General features: G+C 37.2%; 1 protein-coding gene across 4 annotated transcripts in view; it reads left to right on the top strand.

Moving 5' to 3' along the window:
* The window catches only part of TRIP11 (thyroid hormone receptor interactor 11), a 71,585-nt gene that overhangs the window by 19,747 nt on the left and 25,917 nt on the right, over positions 1 to 25,921 (top strand). For 3 of the 4 annotated variants that reach the window (XM_004055588.5, XM_055361255.2, XM_055361257.2), the window contains exons 5-14: positions 3,135 to 3,203; positions 5,023 to 5,188; positions 6,308 to 6,670; positions 9,089 to 9,129; positions 9,812 to 9,898; positions 13,037 to 13,249; positions 14,455 to 17,484; positions 20,798 to 20,938; positions 21,472 to 21,665; positions 25,388 to 25,551. In XM_004055588.5, the coding sequence (XP_004055636.5) occupies positions 3,135 to 3,203; positions 5,023 to 5,188; positions 6,308 to 6,670; positions 9,089 to 9,129; positions 9,812 to 9,898; positions 13,037 to 13,249; positions 14,455 to 17,484; positions 20,798 to 20,938; positions 21,472 to 21,665; positions 25,388 to 25,551 (4,468 nt within the window). The remainder of the gene's footprint in view (positions 1 to 3,134; positions 3,204 to 5,022; positions 5,189 to 6,307; positions 6,671 to 9,088; positions 9,130 to 9,811; positions 9,899 to 13,036; positions 13,250 to 14,454; positions 17,485 to 20,797; positions 20,939 to 21,471; positions 21,666 to 25,387; positions 25,552 to 25,921) is intronic. The other variant, XR_010130817.1, reaches the window with a different exon arrangement.

Raw genomic sequence — 25,921 nt, 5'->3', positions numbered from 1 at the left:
GTCTCGAACTCCTAACCTCGTGATCTGCCCGCCTTGGCCTCCCAAAGTGCTGGGATTACAGGCATGAGCCACCGCGCCTGGCCTCTCTGCCAATGACTTTCTAAGTGATTTTGGTCATGTCATCTTTCTCTCCTAGTCTGAGTTTCCCTTTCTGTACACTATTTGGAAAAAATTTTCAAAAAAAAGCAACAGATCCTTTTTTTTTTTTTTTTTTTTCAAATAAAACATGAGAGGAAAAAAATTGAGTTGCTGTGGTTGAACCAAGAACCTTCTCTTCTGGAGTCCCTGAGATTCCTCTGGTGTAAACACCAGGACTCCGAGGCACCATGTTTGAAACCGCTTGCTTAGATGTTGTCTGAGGTTTCTGCTAGCTCTAGTTACATGTAAAATGAAAATCTGGTAATTGATATTATAAAATATGATAAACTATTTTGTGTTGTTTCTCATGCATTAGAAATTAATATTTTGCTATTTGGGGCTGTAAACTTTCTTCCAAGGAGCCCTTTTTTGTCTTATATATCAGATTTTATACAGTATGAATATCTCTTATCCGAAATGCTTGAGACTGGAAGTGTTTCGGATTTTGGATTTTGGAATCTTTTCTTGTTCTTTCTTTTCTTTTCTTTTTTTTTTTTTGAGAGAGAGTCTCAGTCTGTTGCCCAAACTGGAGTGCAGTGGCACCATCTCAGCTCACTGCAACCTCTGCCACCCGGGTTCAAGCAATTCTCCTGCCTCAGCCTTCTGAGTAGCTGGGATTACAGGCGCCCGCCACCACACCGGGCTAATGTTTTTTTGTACTTTTAGTACAGATGGGGTTTCACCATGTTACCCAGGCTGGTCTCAAACTCTTGACCTCAGGCCGCCCAAAGTGTTGGGATTACAGACATGAGCCACTTCATCCAGCCAGATTTTGGAATATTTTCATAAACATAATGAGATATCTTGAGGATGGGACCCAGGTCTAAACATGGAATTCATTTATGTTACATATAAACTTTATACCCATAGGTACTTGTGAAGGTAATTTTATACACTATTTTAAGTAATATTATATAACTTGTGCGTGAACCAAAATTTGCATTAAATATTTATATGTGGAATTTTCCACTTGTGGCATCATGTTGGCACTCAAATGTTTCAGATTTTGGAGCATTTCAGATTTTGGATTTTTGAATTAGGGATTCTCAACCTGTATACTATGGAAATTGTCAGTAGACATGAGACCTGGAGTAAACTGGAACACTGTTTATTTGGATTTAATTTCATCAATGTAAAAAAAAATTACATGAGTAAAGAGATTATTTTTTGTGTTTTTATGAATGTAATCTAGTTATGTAAAGGAGAAATCTTCCCAATTAAAATTATCTCCTTCTTTCACAAGTTGCTAGACATTCTCAGTACCCAAAATAAGCTTTAGAGAGGATGATCTGTTTGTCCATCTTATCTCCAAAAAGCAGTAAACTTTGTATGTATAAGAAATGACCTGGAGAACTTGTCAGTATTGTAGATCTTCTGTGGTACCTTCAGGGATATCAATTTGTTAGCCAGTTTTAGGGCCTTAAACTGCGTTTAAACAAATAGCCTTGGTGATTCTGATAACCTAAGGAACACATTTTAAGAAACATTGGTTAGAGTAAGATTTCATAGGGAAGAGAATGGTTTTTGGTGTGTTCATTTCAGCATATCTTGAATGCCTACTCTATGACAGACCTGTACTAGACTATAAAGGTGAAAAAGGCATAATTGGGACCGTTCAGAGGACTTAATTTTCTAGCAAGATGTAATAAAAATTAATATTTGCATTACATTTTATGTTTCCATATGTATTATCCCAATATATTATTATGTTAATAATTATGAGATAGATGTATTACCTCTATTTTATAAATAAGGAAACTGAAAGTTGGTTTTTTTTTGTTTTTTTTTTTGAGATGGAGTCTTGCTTTGTCTACCAGGCTGGAGTGCAGTGGTGGGATCTCGGCTCACTGCAACCTCTGCCTCCCAGGTTCAAGCAATTCTCCTGCCTCAGCCACCCAAGTAGCTGGGACTACAGGCACCCACCACCACTCCCAGCTAATTTTTTTTTTTGTATTTTTAATAGTGACGGGGTTTCACCTGTTGGCCAGGATGGCCTTGATCTCTTGCCCTTGTGATCCACCCGCCTTGCCTCCCAAAGTGTTGGGATTATAGGCATGAGCCACTGTGCCCGGCCCTAGGAAACTAAAAGTTTAAGTCATACAATCCATTGCCACAGTGGTTAAGTTATGATTCAAACACACGTGTTTTGACTAAATCCTGTATTTTTTCTATTATACTTTATTCTTTCTTTCAGTCCTAGAGTAGCTTTTGGTTCATTAAGATGCTACATAGTAATATTAATAAAGATAAATGAACAACATACAGCTTTGAATGAGAAGAATCCAAAAGTTGTTTTATTTATTTGTTAAACCAAATATTATTCTCTATTGGGTAGAGATCTTCTGGGTAAAATCATTTGATTTTGCCAGGCATGGTGGTTCATGTCTAATCCCAGCACTTTGGGAGGCCAAGGCAGGAGGATTGCTTGCAGCCAGGAGCTAGAGATCAGCCTGGGCAACATAGTGAGATCCCATCTCTACAAAAAAAAATTAGCTAAGCATGCTGGCATGTGCTTGTAGTCCCAGCTACTTGGTAGGCTGAGGTGGGAGGGTTGCCTGAACCCAGGAGATGGAGGCTGCAGTGAGCCATGATCACACCACTGCATTCCAGCCTGAGTGACAGAGAAAGACCCTGTCTCAAAAAAAAAAAAGAAAGGAAAAAGAAATTTCTTTTTAGAAAGCTGCTCAATTATCTTTACCCTTACATTTTGTCAAGCTAAGTAAAATATTCTATAAATTTTTCTACCTTAACTTTAGTTATTTTGTAAAACTGTTGTCCCCCCCATTAGTTAATACATTCTTAAATATGATATCTTTTATTTATTGTGTATTATTCACTATTAGACTAGGTTCTTTAAAAGGTCCATGGCATTCTTTAGTCGGAATCTGTGAAAATCCCCCTTTTTACAAAAGTATCTTGTAATGAAGTTAGTTTGTGACTTTCTGTTGACAAGAAAATCAGTATAATTATTTACTAATTCTCTTTTTCTGATCTAGACTTCCAAAGCACAAGGAACAGATAACTCTGATCAAAGTGAAATATGTAAACTACAAAATATCATTAAGGTAAGTCAAATTGTTGATTGATGATGGGAGTTATACATCTAAATCTGCTTATTAAAAGCATAGGCCTGAATTAGTAAAAGTCTCAGTTATAAAAGTCATTATCATTATATAGATTATGGTACTTCTTTTTCTTTTAGAGATAGGGTCTCACTGTGTTGCCCTGGCTGGAGTGCAGTGGCATGATCAGGTCACTGCAGCCTCATACTCCTGGGTTCGGGTGATCCTCCTGCCTCAGCTTCCCATGTAACTGGGACTACAGGCACACATGCCACCATGCCTGGCTACTTTTTTCTGATTTTTTTGTATAGATGGGGTTTGCTAATGGTGCCCAGGCTGGTCTCGAACTTCTAGCCTCAAGCCATCCTCCTGCTTCGGCCTCCCACAACTCTGGGATTCCAGGCATGAGCCAACACGCCTGGTCCATTTAAAAATATATATTTTTAATATTCTTTATTATTTATGTAAAGTATATAAAAATCTCTGTCTTTCCAGAATCATTTGGTTTTGAACATTTATTACGGAGCTTATCTTTTGTAAGTCTCTATACTCTATTGTATCTTGTAAAACCGTCTTTATTAAAACCTAATTGCAGGGTTGCTGAAGTTTCAAGGTTTAGAGTTAAAGGATATGGACAAAATAAAATACTAATATCATGCATTGGAAATACTTATTTTACCTTAGCGGTAGAATTTTGCTAGTTTGTGTCAATTATTATTTCTTTAAAGAAAAGTCTTAGTTGCATATATTATTGTGGCAGTGAATTATTTTTAGTGTTAAAATTATTGTCAGATATAGAATTTTTAGTTTTGGGTTCATTATTATTACAATACTAGAGTGGATAGAATCCGGATCAGACCTGTGTTTGAATCCTGGCTGTATTAGTTACATGCTATGCTAATTTCGGGCAAGTTACTTCTGTTTTATTATCAATGGAGACCATGATAATACCTATCTTGTAGGATTGTTTTGAGGTTTAAATGTAAAGCTCTTAGCCCAGTGGTGGCACGTAAGTAAGAAGTTAATTTATAGATTAGGATCTTTTTTCTTCTTTTTTCTATAAGAGCATCAATTTTTCTGTAGATTAGGATTCTTGGTTACAAGCAACAAAAACCATCTCTGGCCAAGTAAAGCAAAAGAGGATTTACTGGAAGAACCCAGGGTAGTCCATCCGCAGGATTGAAGGAGGAGTTGAATGTTTTGGCCTCAGGTTGGATAGGAGTGGGAAGAGTGTTAGGAATCTGGGTGGCGGGACCCAGTGGACACACTCTTGAGAGAGCACCTGTCCTGGTGCTTCCCGTCAAACCAGTTTCCCTAGTTGATGGACTCAGCTCAAGATCCAGGTTCCTGCGAGAGACACAGTGGGCTCAACTTGGGTAGGAAGGCGCCAGGTTGACAGTTTGGGAGTCCCAATAAGACTGGTGAAAGGAAAGGCTGAGTGAGAGGATGGAAGTAGTGGAACAGCAGGTACAGATTGGTCAGAGGGGTGACACTGGTATTGGCAGAAAGTGTCATTAGGAAAAGGAGAAGTTCATGGTCACAGATATTAAGGAAATGACATTTTTACTTATCGTTTGTTTTAGCCTTTTCTTGCTGATGTTCCCTCATTAGAAGTAGAAAAACTGTTTTTGAGACCTAAGAAAGGAAAGGGTGAAGTTGTTCAGAATAGTCCTAATTTTGGGTCTGTGTTTAAATTCTTTTCAGCCTTAACATGTTCTGAGAATTCTTTTTAATAATGCACACTTTTGGACAACAGTTAAATATATAGCTTACGTAAATTTATTGAGTATAAATGTGAATAACTTTGTTTTTATTTTTTAAGGAACTAAAACAGAACCGAAGTCAGGAAATTGATGACCATCAACATGAAATGTCAGTACTGCAGAATGCACACCAACAGAAATTGACAGAAATAAGTCGACGACATCGAGAAGAATTAAGTGACTATGAAGAACGAATTGAAGAACTTGAAAATCTGTTACAACAAGGTTATTAGTTTTATTTCTTTATTATTATTATTTTTTTGAGATGGAATCTCCATCTGTTGCCCAGGCTGGAGTGCACTGGCGCGATCTCGGCTCACTGCAACCTCCGCCCCCCGGGTTCAAGCGATTCTCCTGCATCAGCCTCCCAAGTAGCTGGATTACAGGTGCCTGCCACCATGCCCAGCTAATTTTTGTATTTTTAGTAGCGATAGGGTTTCGCCATATTGGCCAGGCTGGTCCCAAACTCGTGATCTCGGGTGGTCCACCCACCTCGGCCTCCCAAAGTGCTAGGATTACAGGCATGAGCCACTGCACCTGGCCAGTTGATAGTTTTATTAATTTAACATATTAGATGACATAACTAAATGATAGACCTAGCATTCTAAGACCAGGACAGTGCTGTAAACTTGCCCTAAGTTATAAGGAAGTGTAAATGACTAGTTCTGCTTATCTGCCAGAAATTTGCAGTGGCACCTCTGCTTTTAAGATTCTGTGGCCGGGAGTGGTGGCTTATGGCTATAACCCCAGCATTTTGGGAGGCCAAGGTGTGTGGATCACTTGAGGCCAGGAGTTTGAGACCAGCCTGGCCAACATGGCGAAATCCCGTCTCTACTAAAAATACAAAAATTAGCTGGACGTGGTGGTGCTCGCCTGTAGTCCCAGCTACTCAGGAGGCTGAGGTGGGAGGATCACTTGAGCCCAGGAGGCAGAGGTTGCAGTGAGCTGAGATGGCACCACTGCCCTCCAGCTTGGGCAACAGAGTGAGACTCCATCTCAAAAAAAAAAAAAAAAAATTCTGTGAAAATGGAAATGTCCTTTTTACCTTTGTGGTAAATAGTTATAATTTATAGATTTCTTTGCATTGTTTGGTGATGATACTTTGGTAATAAATGATTAGAGATATTATCACTTTCTTTCAAACTAAGATACATGGGCCTTTATGTAGTTGATTCAAATATTTTCCCCCAACTTATTTATTTTAAAACACTTCGTTTATTATAGTAATTTAACTTTTAAGCTTTCCAAATTCTGAACTGTCTTATATCTCTTAGTTGTATATAGCAAACCGTTTATTTCTTGGTACTTGACATTTGATGTCGTTGTTTTGTGTTTATGTTCTAGGTGGCTCTGGAGTTATAGAAACTGATCTCTCTAAAATCTATGAGATGCAAAAAACTATTCAAGTTCTACAAATAGAAAAAGTGGAGTCTACCAAAAAAATGGAACAACTTGAGGATAAAATAAAAGATGTAAATAAAAAATTATCTTCTGCAGAAAATGACAGAGATATTTTGAGGAGAGAACAAGAACAGCTAAATGTGGAAAAGAGACAAATAATGGAAGAATGTGAAAACTTGAAATTGGAATGTAGTAAATTGCAGCCTTCTGCTGTGAAGCAAAGTGATACTATGACAGAAAAGGAAAGAATTCTTGCCCAGAGTGCATCAGTGGAAGAAGTGTTCAGACTACAACAAGCACTGTCTGGTATACAGTCTTTGGAACTTATTTCAGATTGCTGTTTCATTGCATAGTAGTTGTTTTTAGAGACAGATGCTTCACTAACTGAATACTTAGTGGAAATGGCATATTCCTGGAAATGACTGTGTGTCATTTGGGTAGAATTGTGTGGTTTGGATTCAGTGTAAGAGTTAATAGATTGCAAATAGGAATTTCCTATTAAAAAGGATTAGGTATTGCTATACTTTCTGTAACTCATCACAGCCCACATCCTCCAGTTAGGGAATACAGCCTTTCTTCTTCAAAGTCAGTTGTTACCTGTTTGAAATGATCTCCTATATCCAAGCAAAGCCCTGAGTGCTTAGAGCCATAGGTCTTCCACCATTTTCTATGCTCATGATGATATGTAGTTACTGTACCAGTATTCTGTGTTACAAAAAATTAGTACTAAATGAAATAGGCCAAACACCAGTAAATAAAATAAATTTTAAAGTAATTGTACTTACGTTTTAAAAAATAAGTTTACTTATTTAAAAAATAAATTTACTTATGTAAGACTAATACATTTACTTACTTATCATATTGGGTGATCCAGATGAGTTTATGTGCTTAAAAACAAACCCACTGCCTTAGTCCTTCCTCTTTTTTTCTATTCCATTGACACACAATTACTTCAGCCAGTCATAATTGCTTTTTGCCTATGTTAATTATGGCAGCTCTCTGAATGGAGCAGAATAGCATAGTGGTTAAGGACATGACTGGGTTGGAATCGAGCTCTATCTATCACTAATTAGCTGACCTTGGACAGGTTAACATCTCTATGCGTTGGTTATTTCATCTATAGGGTTGGGATAATAATGGTATCTTCCTTGTAGTTTTAGTAATGAGGATTATATGAGTTACTTTCTGCCACTCTTTAGGATAGTGTCTAGCCAATAGTAAATGTTGAAGAGTTAGCTTTTTTTTTTGTTTTTTTGAGACAGAGTCTCGCTCTGTAGCTCAGACTGGAGTGCAGTGGCACGATCTCGGTTCACTGCAACCTCCACCTCCTGGGTTCAAGTGATGCTCCTGCCTCAGCCTCCCAAGTAGCTGGGACTACAAGCATGTGTCACCACGCCCAGCTAATTTTTGTATTTTTAGTGGAGACAGGGTTTCACCATGTTGGCCAGGATGATCTCGATCTCTTGACCTCATGATCTGCCCACCTCGGCCACCCAAAGTGCTGGGATTACAGGCGTGAGCCACCGCCCCCAGCTGAAGAGTTAGCTTTTAAAATTCTCTGTTCTCCACGATTCCTTCAATCTATTTTTTCATTCTGCAGCCAGAATAATTTGTCAGAAATGCAAAGCAGGTTACTCCCCTGCATTTAGTACTTTATAGCTGCCTGTGAACTTCGGGATGATGTTTAAATTTCTTAGTTAGACATGATAATGTCTCTCATGATCCAGTTCCTGCCTACCTCTTCAGTTTCAACTATTCCCATGCTCCTGACATTCTAAACTTGAACCATATTGAATTTTCTATAGCTCCTTAAAGCAGCAATGTTGCCTCTTCACTCTGTTACCCTTGCATTTTCTGCTTTCTCTGTGTGGAGTGTCTCTATGGCTCTTTTAGCCGACTCTCAGTATATTGATTCAGTGCAGGTATTAACCTCCACTGAGAAGTACCTAGCACTGCCACTTCTTGGCCCCATTTGCTCCTCCTAATCTAGATTAGGTGTTTACCCTGTTTGTTCTCATAGCACCTCGTGCTTGCTCTGTCATACTATGTTATAATCCTGTGCTTACTAGTTTTTCTTCCTCTCTGAATTGTAAGCTCTTCGAGAGCAAGGGCTAAATTTTTCCAGCTTTTTGTCTAGCACCTGGCCTCATAGTAAATGCTAAATATTTCCTGAGTGAATGTTGAATCAATGATTTCAGCTGTGTTTTTTTGTGTACCTCTTCTTTTTATAGATCTATCTGTAATACCAAATTGAATGGTCTTTTTCTCAGCATTCATATCTAAATCACGTTAGATAATTGAGAGATTATGGTATTGTGGTGGTATAAATATACATAATAAAATACTACTTTTAAATTGTTTTCCTCCAATCTTAAACCATGTACTATTTCCTGCTTCTCAAACGAATCAATTCATTTTGAAAGCTGGTTGTCATTAGCATTTTTATCAAGGCAATAACTTGTGACTCATCTACAATACAATTTCAATTTTTTCTTATACTTATCCATAGACTTGGATTTTAATGTGGTTTTTAACTGGCATTTACATTATGATTTATTTGATATGACAAAACAGGAATACAAATATATGTTTCACTCAGAACTGTTACTGCTTGCCAGTGGTGCTTATATACACTTTAATTGGGTTGCATTTCTGAGTTTAATATTGAAGATAATAAGTTACTCTAAATAATTTTAATGTCAAGTTCATTTGCTGTTTTTACAGATGCCGAAAATGAAATAATGAGATTGAGTAGTTTAAACCAGGTAAATTAATTTTGACAAATGTTATGTGCATAGAGACAGTGGAAGCAGATCCTATACCAAGTGAGAAATGAGTTTTAATTTTCCTTAAGAGATTCAAAGAGTTGTTTCTTTTTCTAATAATTAGAAGTTATTTTGTAAATATATTTTTATATTTTTCCAAGCATAATAAGGAAGTCTTCTGTAAGAGTGTCGAAAATGCATGACTGGTTTCATTCGTTTTAGACACTTTTGTAAGTGTTGCATTCTGTTTTTTTTTTTTTTTTTTTTTTTTGAGACGGAGTCTTGCTTTGTCACCCAGGCTGGAGTCGCGATCTCGGCTCTCCGCAACCTCCAGCTCCCGGGTTCAAGCGATTCTCCTGCCTCAGCCTCCCGAGTAGCTGGGATGATAGGAGCGTGCCACCACACCCGGCTAATTTTTTGTATTTTTAGTAGAGACAGGGTTTCACTGTGTTAGCCAGGATAGTCTTGGTCTCCTGACCTTGTGATCTGCCTTCCTCAGCCTCCCAAAGTGCTGGGATTAACAGGCATGAGCCACCGTGTCTGGCCAAGTATTGCATTCTTATAATTATTACATATCATTAAAGAAATACTGAATAGAAACACACAATTGTATAGATTGCCTGCTTTTTTATAAACTGGAAATTTCTTGTTACCTGAAAACACTGCTTTAACATTTTTGTAGGATAACAGTCTTGCTGAAGACAATCTGAAACTTAAAATGCGTATCGAAGTTTTAGAAAAAGAGAAGTCATTACTGAGTCAAGAAAAGGTGGGTGCTGTAAAAATGGGGGCAGAATTAAAATGGTATGTGTAACAGGTCACAGCCAAGGGCCAGTTGATATCCAAATGGAATGTTGAGTAATTGAGCTCAAGTCCTTAGAATAAAGCTGATCTCATTGATGCTTTTCAGGCTAGGTGGAAGTACCTGGGCAAAGTTCAGAGTATAAGTGGCTGGCTTGAGTTCGTATTTAGAAATAAGCTAGTAGGCACACAGAATCAAGCAGAAAAGATAGGTGGAGGTCCTGTTTTGGTTTCTGATGATGTCCTGACAGCAGGAACATACACAGGTAGGTCAGGAGGTCTGGAGTAGCATACTATAATAACTGTATATGCTGCTTATGTGCTTCAGAATGTGTCCATTTTGGTGGACAGTACTTTCTTAGTGGTGAGGCATACAGAGCAACAGTTTCAGTGGTAGAAAGAAGTTCTATTTTTTTTTTTTTAATGAGATGGAGTTTCACTCTTGTTGCCCAGGCTGTAGTGCAGTGGCGCAATCTCGGGTCACCGCAACCTCCGCCTCCCGGGTTCAAGCGATTCTCCTGCCTCAACCTCCTGAGTTGCTGGGATTACAGGCGCCAGCCACCACACCCAGCTAATTTTGTATTTTTAGTGGAGACGGGGTTTCTCCATGTTGGTCAGGGTGGTCTCAAACTCCCGACCTCAGGTGATCTGCCCACCTCAGCCTCCCAAAGTGTTGGGATTATAGGCGTGAGCCACCACGCCTGGCGAAAGAAGGTCTTTATAGGGGTACAGAGCAACAGTTTCAGTGGTAGAAAGAAGGGCTTTATTGTATGTATTCATAGCAAGGAAGGAATAAGATTCTGAAAGGGAAAGGTGTTTAGAAGTATTTTTATGTTTGAACCACTTCGGGGAAATTTCTTGGCTAAGGCAGGTGCTTGAATATAGGAGAATTGTAAGCTAGTATTATTAAGTTAAAGGCCAGTGTCTTAATTTAAATTCCTAATTTTAAAAAGTGATGCATATTTTCTGATATATGTGTTCAGAAAACATACATACTGAAAACCTTCGGACAGTACAAGTAGAATATCTTTTGTACCTCTGTGGCTTGGCCTCTTCCCCAGAGGCAGTCTCTGTTACCAATCTCTAGTGTTTCTTTCTGGACTATGTCTATGCATGTATGATTGTATGTATCAGTAGCTTTAAAAAATACAAATATCAGCATATTATAAGTATCCTTTTTACATACCATATTTCCAACATCTTTCCACATTAGTATATATGCAGTGTTTCTCAAAGGGACTGCTATTGGCATTTAAGCAGGAAAATTCTTAGTTGTGGGCACTGCACTGTGTATTGTGGGATTCTTGCTGCCACTCTTTCTACCCACTATGTGCCAGCAGTATCTCCCAGTCGTTTTAAAAATTACTATATTATGTATATTTTATCTTTCCTGTTTTTGCACCCATTGTATTCTGCTCTTTACCTGACTGACCTAGTCGTTTGTAGTTTGCAGAACTCTCTGCACTTACCTGGCAGGGCCTGTAACCTTTTCATGATGTGTTTGGTTTCTGTAGCTTGTCCTGATAGCTGTTTCTCCTTTCTTTTGATGTTAAAGTAGTCCATTGTAACTCTTCCTTGAGTTGTGTCTGCTTACTGATTAAGAATACCAAAAGTGCCTATGAGGGCCGAGTGTGGTGGCTCACGCTGTAATCTCAGCACTTTGGGAGACCAAGGTGGGATGATTGCTCAAGGCCAGGAGTTCGAGACCAGCCTGGGCAACATAGTGAGACACCATATCTACAAAAAAACACTAAATAATTTTTTTAAAAAGTACCTATGAGGCTGTGTGTGCTTTTAAGATCTGACATTTAAAGAAAATGTCTGTGATTCTCCTAATTTGAACAGATAACTTTAGAAAGACTTAAGAGAATGCTGTTTCCATCTTTCAGCTGTAGTTAGAATAAATTTTTGAATTAGAAGGAAATAAGAATTGTGATACAGATACTCTAGTATAGCTTTTATTGGATCTCTGTTTTTTCAGCCAACTCTCCATAGCAATGTTGAGTTTCTTTTATAAGGTTTATATTAGGCTGTTTCTTGGAAGGAATTTGAGATTCTTATTTTTTTCATTTTATTTTTTAGAGAGAGAGAGTCTTTCTGTATTGCCCAGGTTAGAGTGCTGTGGCTGATCATGGCATGATCATAGTGCACTACAGCCTTGAACTCCTTGGCTCAAGTAATCCTTCTGCCTCAGCCACCTAAGTAGCCTCCTGGGATTATAGATAAATGCCATCATGCCTGGTTCAAGACTCTATTTAAAGTAGATTCCATATGGGTTTGATTTTTTAAAATCTGTCAATGAAAGAAGGCTTTAATATATAGTTTATTACAAACATCATAACTAGAGACTGAAATAATGTTGAAGCATAGAGAACTGTCCCACTTCTGAGATTTTGGAGAAAGCATTAAATACCAGGTAGTAGACTATAAAATGTATGTATACTATCTTTAGGAATGTCAGGTGTGACAGAGGGGAACCTAGTCCGGTTAAAAGGTAAAGGAAGGGAGGAGGATTATTTCTTGGGTCAAGAAAAAGTTCCATGTTCTAACAGAAGCAAAAGTAATAAGGGAAATTCCTTTAGTAAGAGAAAAGAAACCTTTTATTTTCTAATTAGAGAGGCTAAACGTTTGGGTGAAGGAGTGTTGATTTTTTATATTTTTATTTAGTCTGAGGCTGTTGATGACTGGATGTTAGAGAATGGAAGTGAGGAAGGCAGAAAGACTTGCGGACATTTTGGAAAGTATGTATGTATGGTAGGTGGGGCCAGGGGATGGATAAAGGGTAGCCATGGTGGAGCAGGATAGGAGAGGCTCTCAAATGGGAACATTTTTTATAAAGAAGAACTTGGTGCTAGAGGACAAACTTAGAGTTGCTGCATCTGTCTAGGGTTATAGAAATGTTTTGCTTGAAGCTACAAGTAAAATTGCACATGAATGAAGGATGTGGTTTGTTGAATTTCACATACAATTATTGAGGTATTGTTCAATATTATTTCCAATATAGAGCACTTAAATAGAATCCCAAGTTTTGCTTCTATGTATGTTTTTAATCTTTTGGTGTCTCCAATTGAAAGTATGTGTTGCTTTTTTCCTTTTATCATTTCAGGAAGAACTTCAGATGTCACTTTTAAAATTGAACAATGAATATGAAGTAATTAAAAGTACAGCTACAAGAGACATAAGTTTGGATTCAGAATTACATGACTTAAGACTTAATTTGGAGGCAAAGGAACAAGAACTCAATCAGAGTATTAGTGAAAAGGAAACACTGATAGCTGAGATAGAAGAATTGGACAGACAGAATCAAGAAGCTACAAAGGTAACACTGTATTAAATACAGTGAGGCAGCACATTCTACTAAGTAAACTAAACACAGAAATGGTGGGTGTGATTTAATTAATATTTTAGTTCATAGAGATTGACAAACCTTTTTGGTAAAGTGCTAGATAGTAAATATCGTTGGCCTTGTAGGCCATATAGTCTCAGTCTACTCAACTCTGTTGTTGTGATATCAACAAATGAGTGCGACCATGTTTCAATAAAATTTTATTTACAAAACAGGCAGCATCCCTGAGTTGGCCAATGGCTATAGTTCGTTGACTCTTACTCTAGTGTAGAGTTAAAAATAAACAACATGTCGGGCGCAGTGGCTCATGCCTGTCACCCTAGCACTTTGGGAGGCGGAGACGGGTGGATCACGAGGTCAGGAGTTCAAGACCAGCCTGGTCAAGATGATGAAACCCCGTCTCTACTAAAAATACAAAAAATTAGCCGGCCGTGGTGGCAGGTGCCTGTAATCCCAGCTACTCGGGAGGCTGAGGCAGAGAATTGCTTGAACCCAGGAGGCAGAGGTTGCAGTGAGCCGAGATCATGCCACTGCACTCCAGCCTGGGCAACAGAGCGACTCTGTCTCAAAAAAAAAAAAATAATAATACTATTTACCATCTTTGGTTTTAAATTCTTATCCCTAAAATGCTTTAAAAAAATGACAAGATGGGGCCGGGCGCAGTGGCTCATGCCTGTAATCCTAACACTTTGGGAGGCCGAGGCAGGCAGATCACCCGAGGTTGGAAGTTTGAGACCAGCCTGACCAACATGGAGAAACCCCATCTCTACTAAAAATACAAAATTAGCCGGGTGTGGTGGCGCATGCCTGTAATCCCAGCTACTCGGGAGGTTGAGGCAGGAGAATTGCTTGAACCTGGGAGGTTCAAGAGGTGGAGGCAGAGGTTGCGGTGAGCCGAGATTGCGCCGAGCCGAGATTGTGCCATTGCACTCCAGCCTGGGCAACAAGAGCGAAACTCCGTCTCAAAAAAAAAAAAAAAAAAAAAGACAAGATGGGTTTGCTGTAAAATAATAATAAGTAATTTTGTAGTGGGTGTTTTTGATAGAAAAACAATGTTTTTAAGAAGGATTAGAAATATTTGAGGATTATTCTCTATTATGTATGAGATTTTATAAAATTTTCTTTAAGTACTAAAATGAGAACATGTTGTAAAGTCACCATGCAAATTTTTCTTTCAGCACATGATTTTGATAAAAGATCAGCTATCAAAACAACAAAATGAAGGAGATAGCATCATCAGTAAACTGAAACAAGATGTAAATGATGAAAAAAAGAGAGTTCATCAACTTGAAGATGATAAAATGGACATTACTAAAGAGTTAGATGTACAGAAAGAAAAGCTAATTCAAAGTGAAGTGGCCCTAAATGATTTACATTTAACCAAGCAGAAACTTGAGGACAAAGTAGAAAATTTAGTAGATCAGCTAAATAAATCACAAGAAAGTAATGTAAGCATCCAGAAGGAGAATTTACAACTTAAGGAGCGTATTAGACAAAATGAGGAGGAGCTTTCTAGAATAAGGAATGAGTTAATGCAGTCTCTAAATCAAGACTCTAATAGTAATTTTAAGGATACCTTACTTAAAGAAAGAGAAGCTGAAGTTAGAAACTTAAAGCAAAATCTTTCAGAATTAGAACAGCTCAATGAAAATTTAAAGAAAGTTGCTTTTGATGTCAAAATGGAAAATGAAAAGTTAGTTTTAGCATGTGAAGATGTGAGGCATCAGTTAGAAGAATCTCTTGCTGGTAACAATCAGCTTTCTCTGGAAAAAAACACTATTGTGGAGACTCTAAAAATGGAAAAAGGAGAGATAGAGGCAGAATTGTGTTGGGCTAAAAAGAGGCTGTTGGAAGAAGCAAACAAGTATGAGAAAACCATTGAAGAACTGTCAAATGCACGTAATTTGAATACCTCTGCCTTACAGCTGGAACATGAGCATTTAATTAAACTCAATCAAAAGAAAGACATGGAAATAGCAGAACTCAAAAAGAATATTGAACAAATGGATACTGACCATAAAGAAACAAAGGATGTTTTGTCATCTAGTTTAGAAGAGCAGAAGCAGTTGACACAACTTATAAATGAGAAAGAAATTTTTATTGAAAAGCTTAAAGAAAGAAGTTCAAAGTTGCAGGAGGAATTGGATAAATATTCTCAGGCCTTAAGAAAAAATGAAATTTTAAGACAGACCATTGAGGAAAAGGACCGAAGTCTTGGATCCATGAAAGAGGAAAATAATCATCTGCAAGAAGAATTGGAACGACTCAGGGAACAGCAGAGTCGAACCGCACCTGTGGCTGACCCTAAAACCCTTGATAGTGTTACTGAACTAGCATCTGAGGTATCTCAACTGAACACGATCAAGGAACATCTTGAAGAGGAAATTAAACATCATCAAAAGATAATTGAAGATCAAAACCAGAGTAAGATGCAACTACTTCAGTCTTTACAAGAGCAAAAGAAGGAAATGGATGAGTTTAGATACCAGCATGAGCAAATGAACGCCACACACACCCAGCTCTTTTTAGAGAAGGATGAGGAAATTAAGAGTTTGCAAAAAACAGTTGAACAAATCAAAACCCAGTTGCATGAAGAAAGACAGGACATTCAAACAGATAACTCTGATATTTTTCAAGAAACAAAAGTTCAGAGCCTTAATATAGAAAATGGAAGTGAAAAGCATGATTTATCTAAAGCTGAAACGGAAAGATTAGTGAAAGGAATAAAAGAGCGAGAACTGGAGATTAAACTTCTAAATGAAAAGAATATATCTTTAACTAAACAGATTGATCAGTTGTCCAAAGATGAAGTTGGTAAACTAACTCAGATTATTCAGCAGAAAGATTTGGAGATACAAGCTCTTCATGCTAGAATTTCTTCAACTTCCTATACTCAAGATGTTGTTTACCTTCAACAGCAACTGCAGGCTTATGCTATGGAAAGAGAAAAGGTATTTGCTGTTTTGAATGAGAAGACTAGGGAAAATAGCCATCTAAAAACAGAATATCACAAAATGATGGATATTGTTGCTGCCAAGGAAGCAGCTCTTATCAAACTGCAAGATGAAAATAAAAAATTGTCCACTAGATTTGAAAGTAGTGGCCAAGATATGTTTAGAGAAACTATTCAGAATTTATCACGTATCATTCGAGAAAAAGACATCGAAATAGATGCACTAAGTCAGAAATGTCAGACTTTATTGGCAGTTTTACAAACATCCAGCACTGGTAATGAGGCTGGAGGTGTTAATAGTAATCAATTTGAGGAGCTTCTACAGGAACGTGACAAGTTAAAACAGCAAGTAAAGAAAATGGAAGAGTGGAAGCAGCAGGTGATGACCACAGTACAAAATATGCAACACGAGTCAGCCCAGCTTCAGGAAGAGCTTCACCAACTTCAGGCACAGGTTTTGGTTGACAGTGATAATAATTCTAAATTACAAGTGGACTATACTGGCCTGATCCAAAGTTATGAGCAGAATGAAACCAAACTCAAAAATTTTGGGCAGGAATTAGCACAAGTTCAGCACAGCATTGGGCAGCTTTGCAATACCAAGGATCTTCTTTTAGGAAAACTTGATATTATTTCACCCCAGCTGTCTTCTGCATCATTGCTTACTCCCCAGTCTGCAGAGTCTCTTAGAGCAAGTAAGTCTGAAGTATTGAGTGAATCTTCTGAATTGCTTCAGCAAGAGTTAGAAGAGCTAAGAAAATCACTACAGGAAAAAGATGCAACGATTAGAACTCTCCAGGAAAATAACCACAGATTGTCTGATTCGATTGCTGCCACCTCCGAGCTAGAAAGAATAGAACACGAACAAACCGATTCAGAAATCAAGCAGCTAAAGGAGAAACAAGATGTTTTGCAAAAGTTACTTAAGGAAAAAGACCTCTTAATCAAAGCCAAAAGTGATCAACTACTTTCTTCCAATGAAAATTTCACTAACAAAGTAAATGAAAACGAACTTTTGAGGCAGGCAGTAACAAACCTGAAGGAGAGAATATTAATTCTAGAGATGGACATTGGCAAACTAAAAGGAGAAAATGAAAAAATAGTGGAAACATCCAGGGGAAAGGAAACAGAATATCAAGCGTTACAAGAGACTAACATGAAGTTTTCTATGATGCTGCGAGAAAAAGAGTTTGAGTGCCACTCAATGAAGGAGAAGGCTCTTGCTTTTGAACAGCTATTGAAAGAGAAAGAACAGGTATGTTCTGGATGGAGTATTGTAGAAGGAAGTTGGGGGTGGAGGAGACTTTTTTTAATGTTATTTCATTCATATTGTCTTTGAAGAGGACTGTGCATTTGTTCATTTAGAAATATTTATTTCAAGGTGTGATTCATTCTAAGTAAATTTTCCTCAGAGACATCTGGAAGTTCTCCCTCAAATTGTTAGATATTTCCAAATACTTTTGGTAGTAAATTAATTTTTTACAGATTGCTAAGTAGTACTTAATATTTTTCTTTAGGAAACAGACGTGTCTCATGAGAGAATTTTGAAGTCACTTCAATTTAATCAAATTTTAGGTATTACAGTAGCCGTTAACATTTTAGAGATTCTTATATATAAGGAAAGCACTGTAAAATACACATATGTCCTTAACCATCTGCAGTAAGAAATACATTTCATGTTGTGACACAGTAAGAGTATGTGTGTGTGTGTGCGTGTGTGTGTAACTGAAAAGTTTCAGGAACCAGAAATTGCTCTTATTATGTGTGATACTCTGTTTGAAAAAGAATGTGCTGGCTGGGCGCGGTGGCTCATGCCTGTAATCTCAGCAGTTTGGGAGGCCAAGGTGGATGGATCACGTGAGGTCAGGAGTTTGAGACCAGCCTGACCAACATAGTGAAACCCCGTCTCTACTAAAAAAAATACAAAAAATTAACCAGGCATGGTGGTGGGTGCCTGTAATCCTAGCTACTTGGGAGGCTGCGGCAGGAGAATCATTTGAACCCAGGAGGCAGAGGTTGCAGTGAGCCAAGATCATGCCATTACACTCCTGCCTGGGTGACAGAACAAGACTCTGTCTCAATAAAAAAGAAAAAGAAAAAAAAAAGAATGTATTATTCAGGTAGAGTGACTTGGGTTAGAAATTTTTAAAAAATAATAAGAAAATGTGCTGAATGACTCATTACATTGATTTTTATGTATTGATTAGTCACAACCTGGAATTTGAAAAGTATTAGCCATGAGTAATACTTTTCTCATAGTAGGCTCAGTAAATATTCTAATCCCAGTTCTGTCACTGATGTGATTTTGGGTATGTTTTGACCTTATTGGTTTATTCAGCTATAAAACAGGAGTTCATAGCAGTTATATGGATAGTGCCAGTAGCTTTTGATAATATTTAAATTTTTATATGCAATTCATTTTAGTAAGAATTATTGAGGATTTCCTGTTACACTATATACTATACTGTACTATATGATAGTATAGTGTAGGGCTTGTTTGGCAGTGTATAGGGTGCTGTGTAGGGTTTGTTTAGTAGTGCCTTTTTACTGTGATTTCTATGCTTTTAGTAGCAGAAATTTTGAAAAGAGATGATAGGCAAAACAATAAAATATTCAACTAGCACTTCTTGAGCATTACTTGCTGCCAGGCATAAGATACAAAGTGATTCAACTTCATTTGCCAGTTAGGTTCCCTCTTAGAGTCTTGGATTAAAGTTGTGAAAACTTCATTTTTTCCTTTGTCATCTGATGAAGTAGGCACACTGATTATCAGTGTTAAGGTGTTCTTCTGAGATAACTTCTTAGCTTTAATGGTACTGGTCTATAATTGATGTGAAGAGAGTCCTAGAGGCTAGAGCTTCCTATTGTTCACTAGCCCAAATTGGCTGTAGCTTCTTAAGGTTATAAGAGTAGAACAGAGGAATAAAGTACAATGATGTCTTCTGTCATTTATAGATATTTTGGAGTTTTAGCGTTTTGTACAATTTAGTTCTATTTCATTGACATTTGCAGATCTAAAGTGTGCAGATATTATTAACGCTCTCCTCACTTTTAGGAAGCTTCCCTAAGTTAGCTAAGTAGTACTTAACTATTGTATTACTTGAGGGTAATTAGTGTAAACTAATTTCTTCCAATACTCTGTATATAATGTAAAAGTACCTTTAGATTATATCTTGAATATAATGAGTAACATCTTTTTTTAGGGAGAAAAGGATGTTCTCAATAGGAGATATTCAAATCTATTTAATTTCTCAAGCATTTGCTCTTTCTTTGTAATGTGAAAAAAAAAAAAAACGAAAAACTATTTGGAAAATATTGGCCTCCCTATCCAGAAGTGTTAATATTAAAGGAACAGATTGTTTTATATTTTGGTTATAATGATTTATCCTGGGGGATACATTACGTATTCTTAAAGAAATGGAAAGTTTACGTGAAAACTAAAAATATACTAAACTGTAAATAGGTTCATATGATATGCATATTTAAAATGGAGAAAAGAAACGGCTGTAGACCAGGCATGGTGGCTCACACATGTAATCCTAGCACTTTGGGAGGCTGAGGTGGGTGGATCCCCTGAGGACAGGAGTTCGAGACCAGCCTGGCCAACATGGTGTAACCCTGTCTTTACTAAAAATACAAAAATAGCCAGATGTGGTGGTGCATGCCTGTAATCCCAGCTACTTGGGAGGCTGAGGCACGAGAATTGCTTGAACCCAGGAGGCGGAGGTTGCAGTGAACCGATATCACGCCACTGCACTCCAGCCTGGGCAACAGAGCAAGACTCCACCTCAAAAAAAAAAAAAAAGAAAGAAAGAAAGTGGCTGTAAAGCAGCCTGACACGTTTTTGTGCTTTTTAGAATTTCAGCTATTGTCTGAAACTTGTGGCCCTACTTTTGCAGTGAAGTTACTTTCTCTAATAACAATTGTGGATGCTTTATGAATGGACAGCACGCACATACGTATGCACACACGTACACTTTTTGTTGATTTGGGGGTTCTGAATACTTTGTTGTATAGGGTAAATTTGAAGACATTTTTGTCCTTTGGGTTCCTTTTAAAACATTTCTAATAAACTTATTCTTTTAGAATAGTTTTAAATTTATAGAAAATTTGCAAAGATAGGTCTCATAGACCTCATACTGAGTTTTCCTTGTTAACATCTTACATTGTTATGAGGTATTTGCCACAGCTAATGAACCAATATTGAGGTGTTACTGAACTAAAGTTCATACTTGACTCGAATTCCTTAATGTTTACTAAATGTCCTTTTCCTGTACCAGGATGTCATTCAGGATACCGCTTTATATTCATTATATTTAGATGTCATGGCTCCATAGGCTCCTCTAGATTGTGACAGATTCTCTGACTTTTTTGGTTTTTCATGACTTTGACATAGTTAACTACGTTTTTAAATTAATTAGGAGTCTCTCTGAGCCTACTCAGAGAGTAAATCGGGAGGCTGCCCTATTTAAAAATTAAATGAATTAATAATTGAGTGAAGAAAATGTCTCTCTTAAAATATGTGTGTGTGTGTGTTTTTTAAAGCTAAAATTTTTTCTTTCCAAAAGGGCAAGACTGGAGAGTTAAATCAGCTTTTAAATGCAGTTAAATCAATGCAGGAGAAGACAGTTGTGTTTCAACAGGAGAGAGACCAAGTCATGTTGGCCCTGAAACAAAAACAAATGGAAAATACTGCCCTACAGAATGAGGTATACTTTCACTTTAAAAGAATTATGAATCAAACAATAAGTTTAATAACTATTAAGAGAACTGGAAAGGTGATCAGTGAAAATTAATTTCTCTGTTAGGTGATTTTTCTTATTCTTCCTCTGCTGTGCAGTAGTAAAATTTTAATCTCCCATGGTGCATTTTATTTCAGTCTTCAAAAGTGAAAATCATGGCATATCTCAGATATAAGAAAAATTGCCCACCCATAAAGTGTGAAAAAAATGAGATTTGCTGAAAAAGTGGCCTGTCACAAAGAGTACTTTATACGGAATGAATTTTATAATTCCATTTTCCGTTATAGCCACAGGGAATAAGATTCTGGGAAGTAAAACTTCCAGATGCATATTCAAGATGATTTCAAGATAATTTTTTCCTAGCATAAATACATTTTGCAGTATGAGAAATTGGTATACAATTAATATCTTCAATAATGGGAAAAAGATTTGATGACAAAATGGTTTGTAGCAGTGGAAAGGGAGCATTTTGTAAAGGAAAAATAATGTCCTCTACCTAGGTTCAACGTTTACGTGACAAAGAATTTCGTTCAAACCAAGAGCTAGAGAGACTGCGTAATCATCTTTTAGAATCAGAAGATTCTTATACCCGTGAAGCTTTGGCTGCAGAAGATAGAGAGGCTAAACTAAGAAAGAAAGTCACAGTATTGGAGGAAAAGCTAGTTTCATCCTCTAATGCAATGGAAAATGCAAGGTAATTTTTTCATTTTTTTGCATTAACTTTAACTGAACACTTCTTAAATATCAGACTCAGTAAGTATTTTTTGTATGTTAGCTCATCCTTGCAAAATTCGTTATCTGTATTTTATGGATGAAGAAACTGAAGGTAAAGAGATTAAATAACCTGCCCAAGGTAGGCACACAGAGTGTGTATGGGGGTTTCACATTTGAGTCTGTGACTCTTTAGATCTGGCATTCAAACTGTCTCTGTCTTGACCATCACCCTAGATCACTGCCTCTTACCATTTTAGGAGTATAGTTTGAAATTCTGACTGATTTTAATTGGCTCTGTCCAACTCCAAAATAACTGTTTATGTGGTTGTATTTTTCATCAAATGATCTTAAGTTGAACAGGATGTGGATGTTAGCAGGAAGAGAGTAAAGGAAGTAGCAAAGTAGAGACCAAGGTCAGTATGAAGAATTAACTGGGTTAATTAGCACTCTTGAGTGACCCGGTCCCTGTTTATATACTTTAGATTTTTATTTCTCTCAATAAAACTTTTTTCTTGTTTTTTTTTTTTTTAGTTGTAAAAAGGTTATATTTTTCATGTTTAGGAAAATCACACAAATCACACAGAGCCCCACATGCCCAGAGATAATCTTTTTGTGTGCCTTTTTATACTTTTATGTCTGTGTGTATACATTATATACCCTTTTTAAAGCAAAACTGAGATTATAATATTCATACTGTTTTGTAATCTGTTTCTATCAATAATATGAATGTCAGTACATGTTAAGCCATGTATGTTTGCAATATTTTGTGGCTACATAATATGCCATTATTTGGATTTGCCATGATTAACGCAGTCATTTATTATGTGTTTTAACTTTTCAAAATCACTGAATGTTGACATGATATCCCAAGACATGTATTTTTGTGTTGATGACAGATTATATCCTTAGGGTAAGTTTTGAGAAACGGAACTTCTAGATCAAGAAGCAGTTTAAAACTTCTGAGATTATACTGCCAAATTATTTCACAAAAAATTGTGTCCATTTATATTCCTATTAGTTGTATATGCATCTTTTTATTTATCTTTTTACTATTTATGACAGAAAGGGAGATAAAATGAGATAATCATTTCTATCTGTCTGCAAATAAATTATAGGCTAGTAGAGACAATATTCCTGTGAATTAACCCCTACCCCACCTTTGCAGAGTATATTATTATACCTTCAGACTCAGCTGGAAAACTTGTTTAAAACGGGGATTAAAACAATGAGTGATCATTTGGCTATATGTTTCACTTTGGCAGAAATGCTGTAACATTCTGTATTCTCACTCTTTTTTTGCACTTTTCAAGCCCTTATTTTCTCTTAATTAAAATAGTTTCTAGTCTCTGCACTTTTCATTTATTTTTCATAATAACTTCCAGAATAACCTTCCTTACATAGATGTGTGATCTTTTTACTGCTTTTTTCAAAAACTGGTCTTGACTCAAGGATGGTCCCAGGCTCCTACCACCTTAGCTTTATTTCATGTTATCAGCTACATCCAGCCAAACTGTATTACTCACTTTCTCAGAGCCACTGTTTTCCTGTTTCTTTTTCTTCTGCTTTTTCTTTTCATATGCCTTCTTCTGCCTGAAGGGTGAACCTGATCCCCTGCAAGTTGTTCTGTGAATCTTGCCTATTGTTCAATTCCATTTTCTTCCTAAAGGGTGCTTTATTTAGCACCCCACTTGTCATATCCAAAAACAAATCTTCCTGGTGTGATGTTTTTCCTTTGAACTTGCATAATATTTAGTTTGAGTCTTATAGTTTGAAGGCACTTATATTTTAATTTAGGGTACAGGTAATTGTCGACGTGTCCTATACTGCCTCCCACCCAATGAAATGTAAAGTCACTGGGAGGTAGGAATGGGCTCATTCATTTTCTACCTGTCACATAGCATATATTACACAGAGTTTAATAGCTATTCAGTAAATACTTGTTGTATGAGTAACTCAGATCTACAAACCGGATTATGGTGGTGTGAGCCCTTACTTAACAATAGTAACACCTGGTATTTATTAACTTCTAGAGTGCCATCATAGCTCATTTCATTCCTACAGTCACCCACTGAGTGATTGCTAACCAACAAAGTTGAACAAGGTCCAGAGATATTTGGGAGCTGAATTTAGATCTTCTGATTACCAACTTGTGCTCTTTCCACAAGAGGGTGCTAATGGGTAAAGTCTCTTCAAAATGAGTTGATCCTAATGAGCTTTAATGGGCTGCTCTTGAATAAGAATTTAACCGGAAATTAAAACCCCTGGGAGACTATTGCAGTATTTTGAATGTAATCATTATACATTAAAGAAGTACACCAGTGACATAAGCCTAGATAGGTGCTGTATCTATATCTACCTCTTAGGACTCTCTGGAGTCAGAGATAGAGGTTTTTGTGTTTAATATAGGCAGAAAGAAAGATGATAGTAAAAGATAACTAATATTCAGAGCAGTTCATCAGTGGGATAGCCTTTGGAAAGTTGTGAGTTCACCGTGAATACAAGGGGGTCAAAGGCAAGGGAGTGTCATAGAATCCATTTTGTATTAAATTGGGAGCTGGACAAAATGACTTCCAGGGTTCCTTACAAAACATTTTATGATAAATTACATCTTAGAGGTTTAGCCTGGAAGCACAAAAATTGCAGGCTATTCATTTGTACCTTTTTCTTTTACTTGTATTTTTTAGAGACAGGATCTCACTCTGTCGCCTAGGCTAGAGTACAGTGGTGTGATCATAGTTCAGTGCAGCCTCAAGCTCCTGGGCTCAAACAGTCCTTTTGCCTTGGCCTCTCAAAGAGCTGGGATTACATGTGAGAGCCGCCTCACCTGGACTACATTTTTATTTTGCTGACTTTTCTTATTTAACTTAATTCTTAGTCTTTAAAAGGACTGCCATTTGTTCAAAGTCACTTTCACAGGAAGAGTGATTGAATTTACAAAAACAGGGCAACAGGTACCAGAAGAACTCTTCAAGTTTCTTTGAAATTTAACTTGAATTTAATGCAATAAAGTGTAGGAAAGATCACATTAACTGAGATAGATAGTAGGATGGTAGTTTTCAAGGGAAAGGGGAGTTACTATTTAATGGGTATGGAGTTTCAGTTTGAGAAGGTGAGAAAAGTTCTGGAGATGGATGGTGGTGGTGGTTGTACCACAGTGTGAATGTACTTAGTGCCACTGAACTGTACACTTAAAACTGGTTAAAATGGTAAATTTTATGTATATTTTACCATAATAAAAAATGTAGGATGTTTCATCTTATTAAAGTATCTAAATACTTTGAAATCTAACTTGAATTTAAAGCAATAAGAGGCCAGGGGCGGTGGCTCATGCCTGTAATCCCAGCACTTTGGGAGGCCGAGGTGGGTGGATTACCTGAGGTCAGGAGTTTGAGACCAGCCTGGCCAACATGGTAAAACACCATCTTTACTAAAAATACAAAAATTAGCCAGGCATGGTGGTGCACGCCTATAACCCCAGCTACTCAGGAGGCTGAGGCAGGAGAATCGCTGGAACCCAGGAGGCGGAGGTTGCAGTGAGCTGAGATTGTGCCACTGCACTCCAGCCTGGGTGACAGAGCGAGACTCTGTCTCAAAAAAAAAAAGAAATAAAATAAAGTAATAAGATGTAGGGAAGGTGGCTTCTTTTTGTTGAAGTATCTAAATAGATAGAAGCAGTTTGACTTTTATTCTTTTTGTTTGAAGCCATCAAGCCAGTGTGCAGGTAGAGTCATTGCAAGAACAGTTGAATGTAGTTTCCAAGCAAAGGGATGAAACTGCGCTGCAGCTTTCTGTCTCTCAGGAACAAGTAAAGCAGTATGCTCTGTCACTGGCCAACCTGCAGATGGTACTAGAGCATTTCCAACAAGGTAAGCTCTACGGTCACTCTTTCAATGAAGAAAAATTGTAGTTATTGGTAATTTTGCCTAATTTGAGAGCTATTTTAGATGAGGCACGGGGAAATCTCTGATAGGTTACCCACTGGTAGAGGGGAAGGGTGAGTAGCCATCAAAAAGTTAATTTAGACTCCTTTTACAATTAAGACGAGAAAATAAACTTTATTTAGTAATTATTAAAAATTTGTTTTAGTATCCTATTACCAGTGAGAGATGAGAGTTGAGGAAATACAAGGAAAGATGATCAAGTAATGAAGAGGAGAATACAAAGAAAGAGAGATACGCACATACAAAGAATAGTTAGGTTTTAAGATAAGGGCTGGAGGTTGAACCTACTTCAGAT

This window comes from Gorilla gorilla, chromosome 15, assembly GCF_029281585.2.
Source record: "Gorilla gorilla gorilla isolate KB3781 chromosome 15, NHGRI_mGorGor1-v2.1_pri, whole genome shotgun sequence".
Taxonomy (NCBI): Eukaryota; Metazoa; Chordata; class Mammalia; order Primates; family Hominidae; genus Gorilla; species Gorilla gorilla.
The sequence above is the reverse complement of the archived record's forward strand: the minus strand, read 5'-3'. Positions and strand labels throughout refer to the sequence as shown.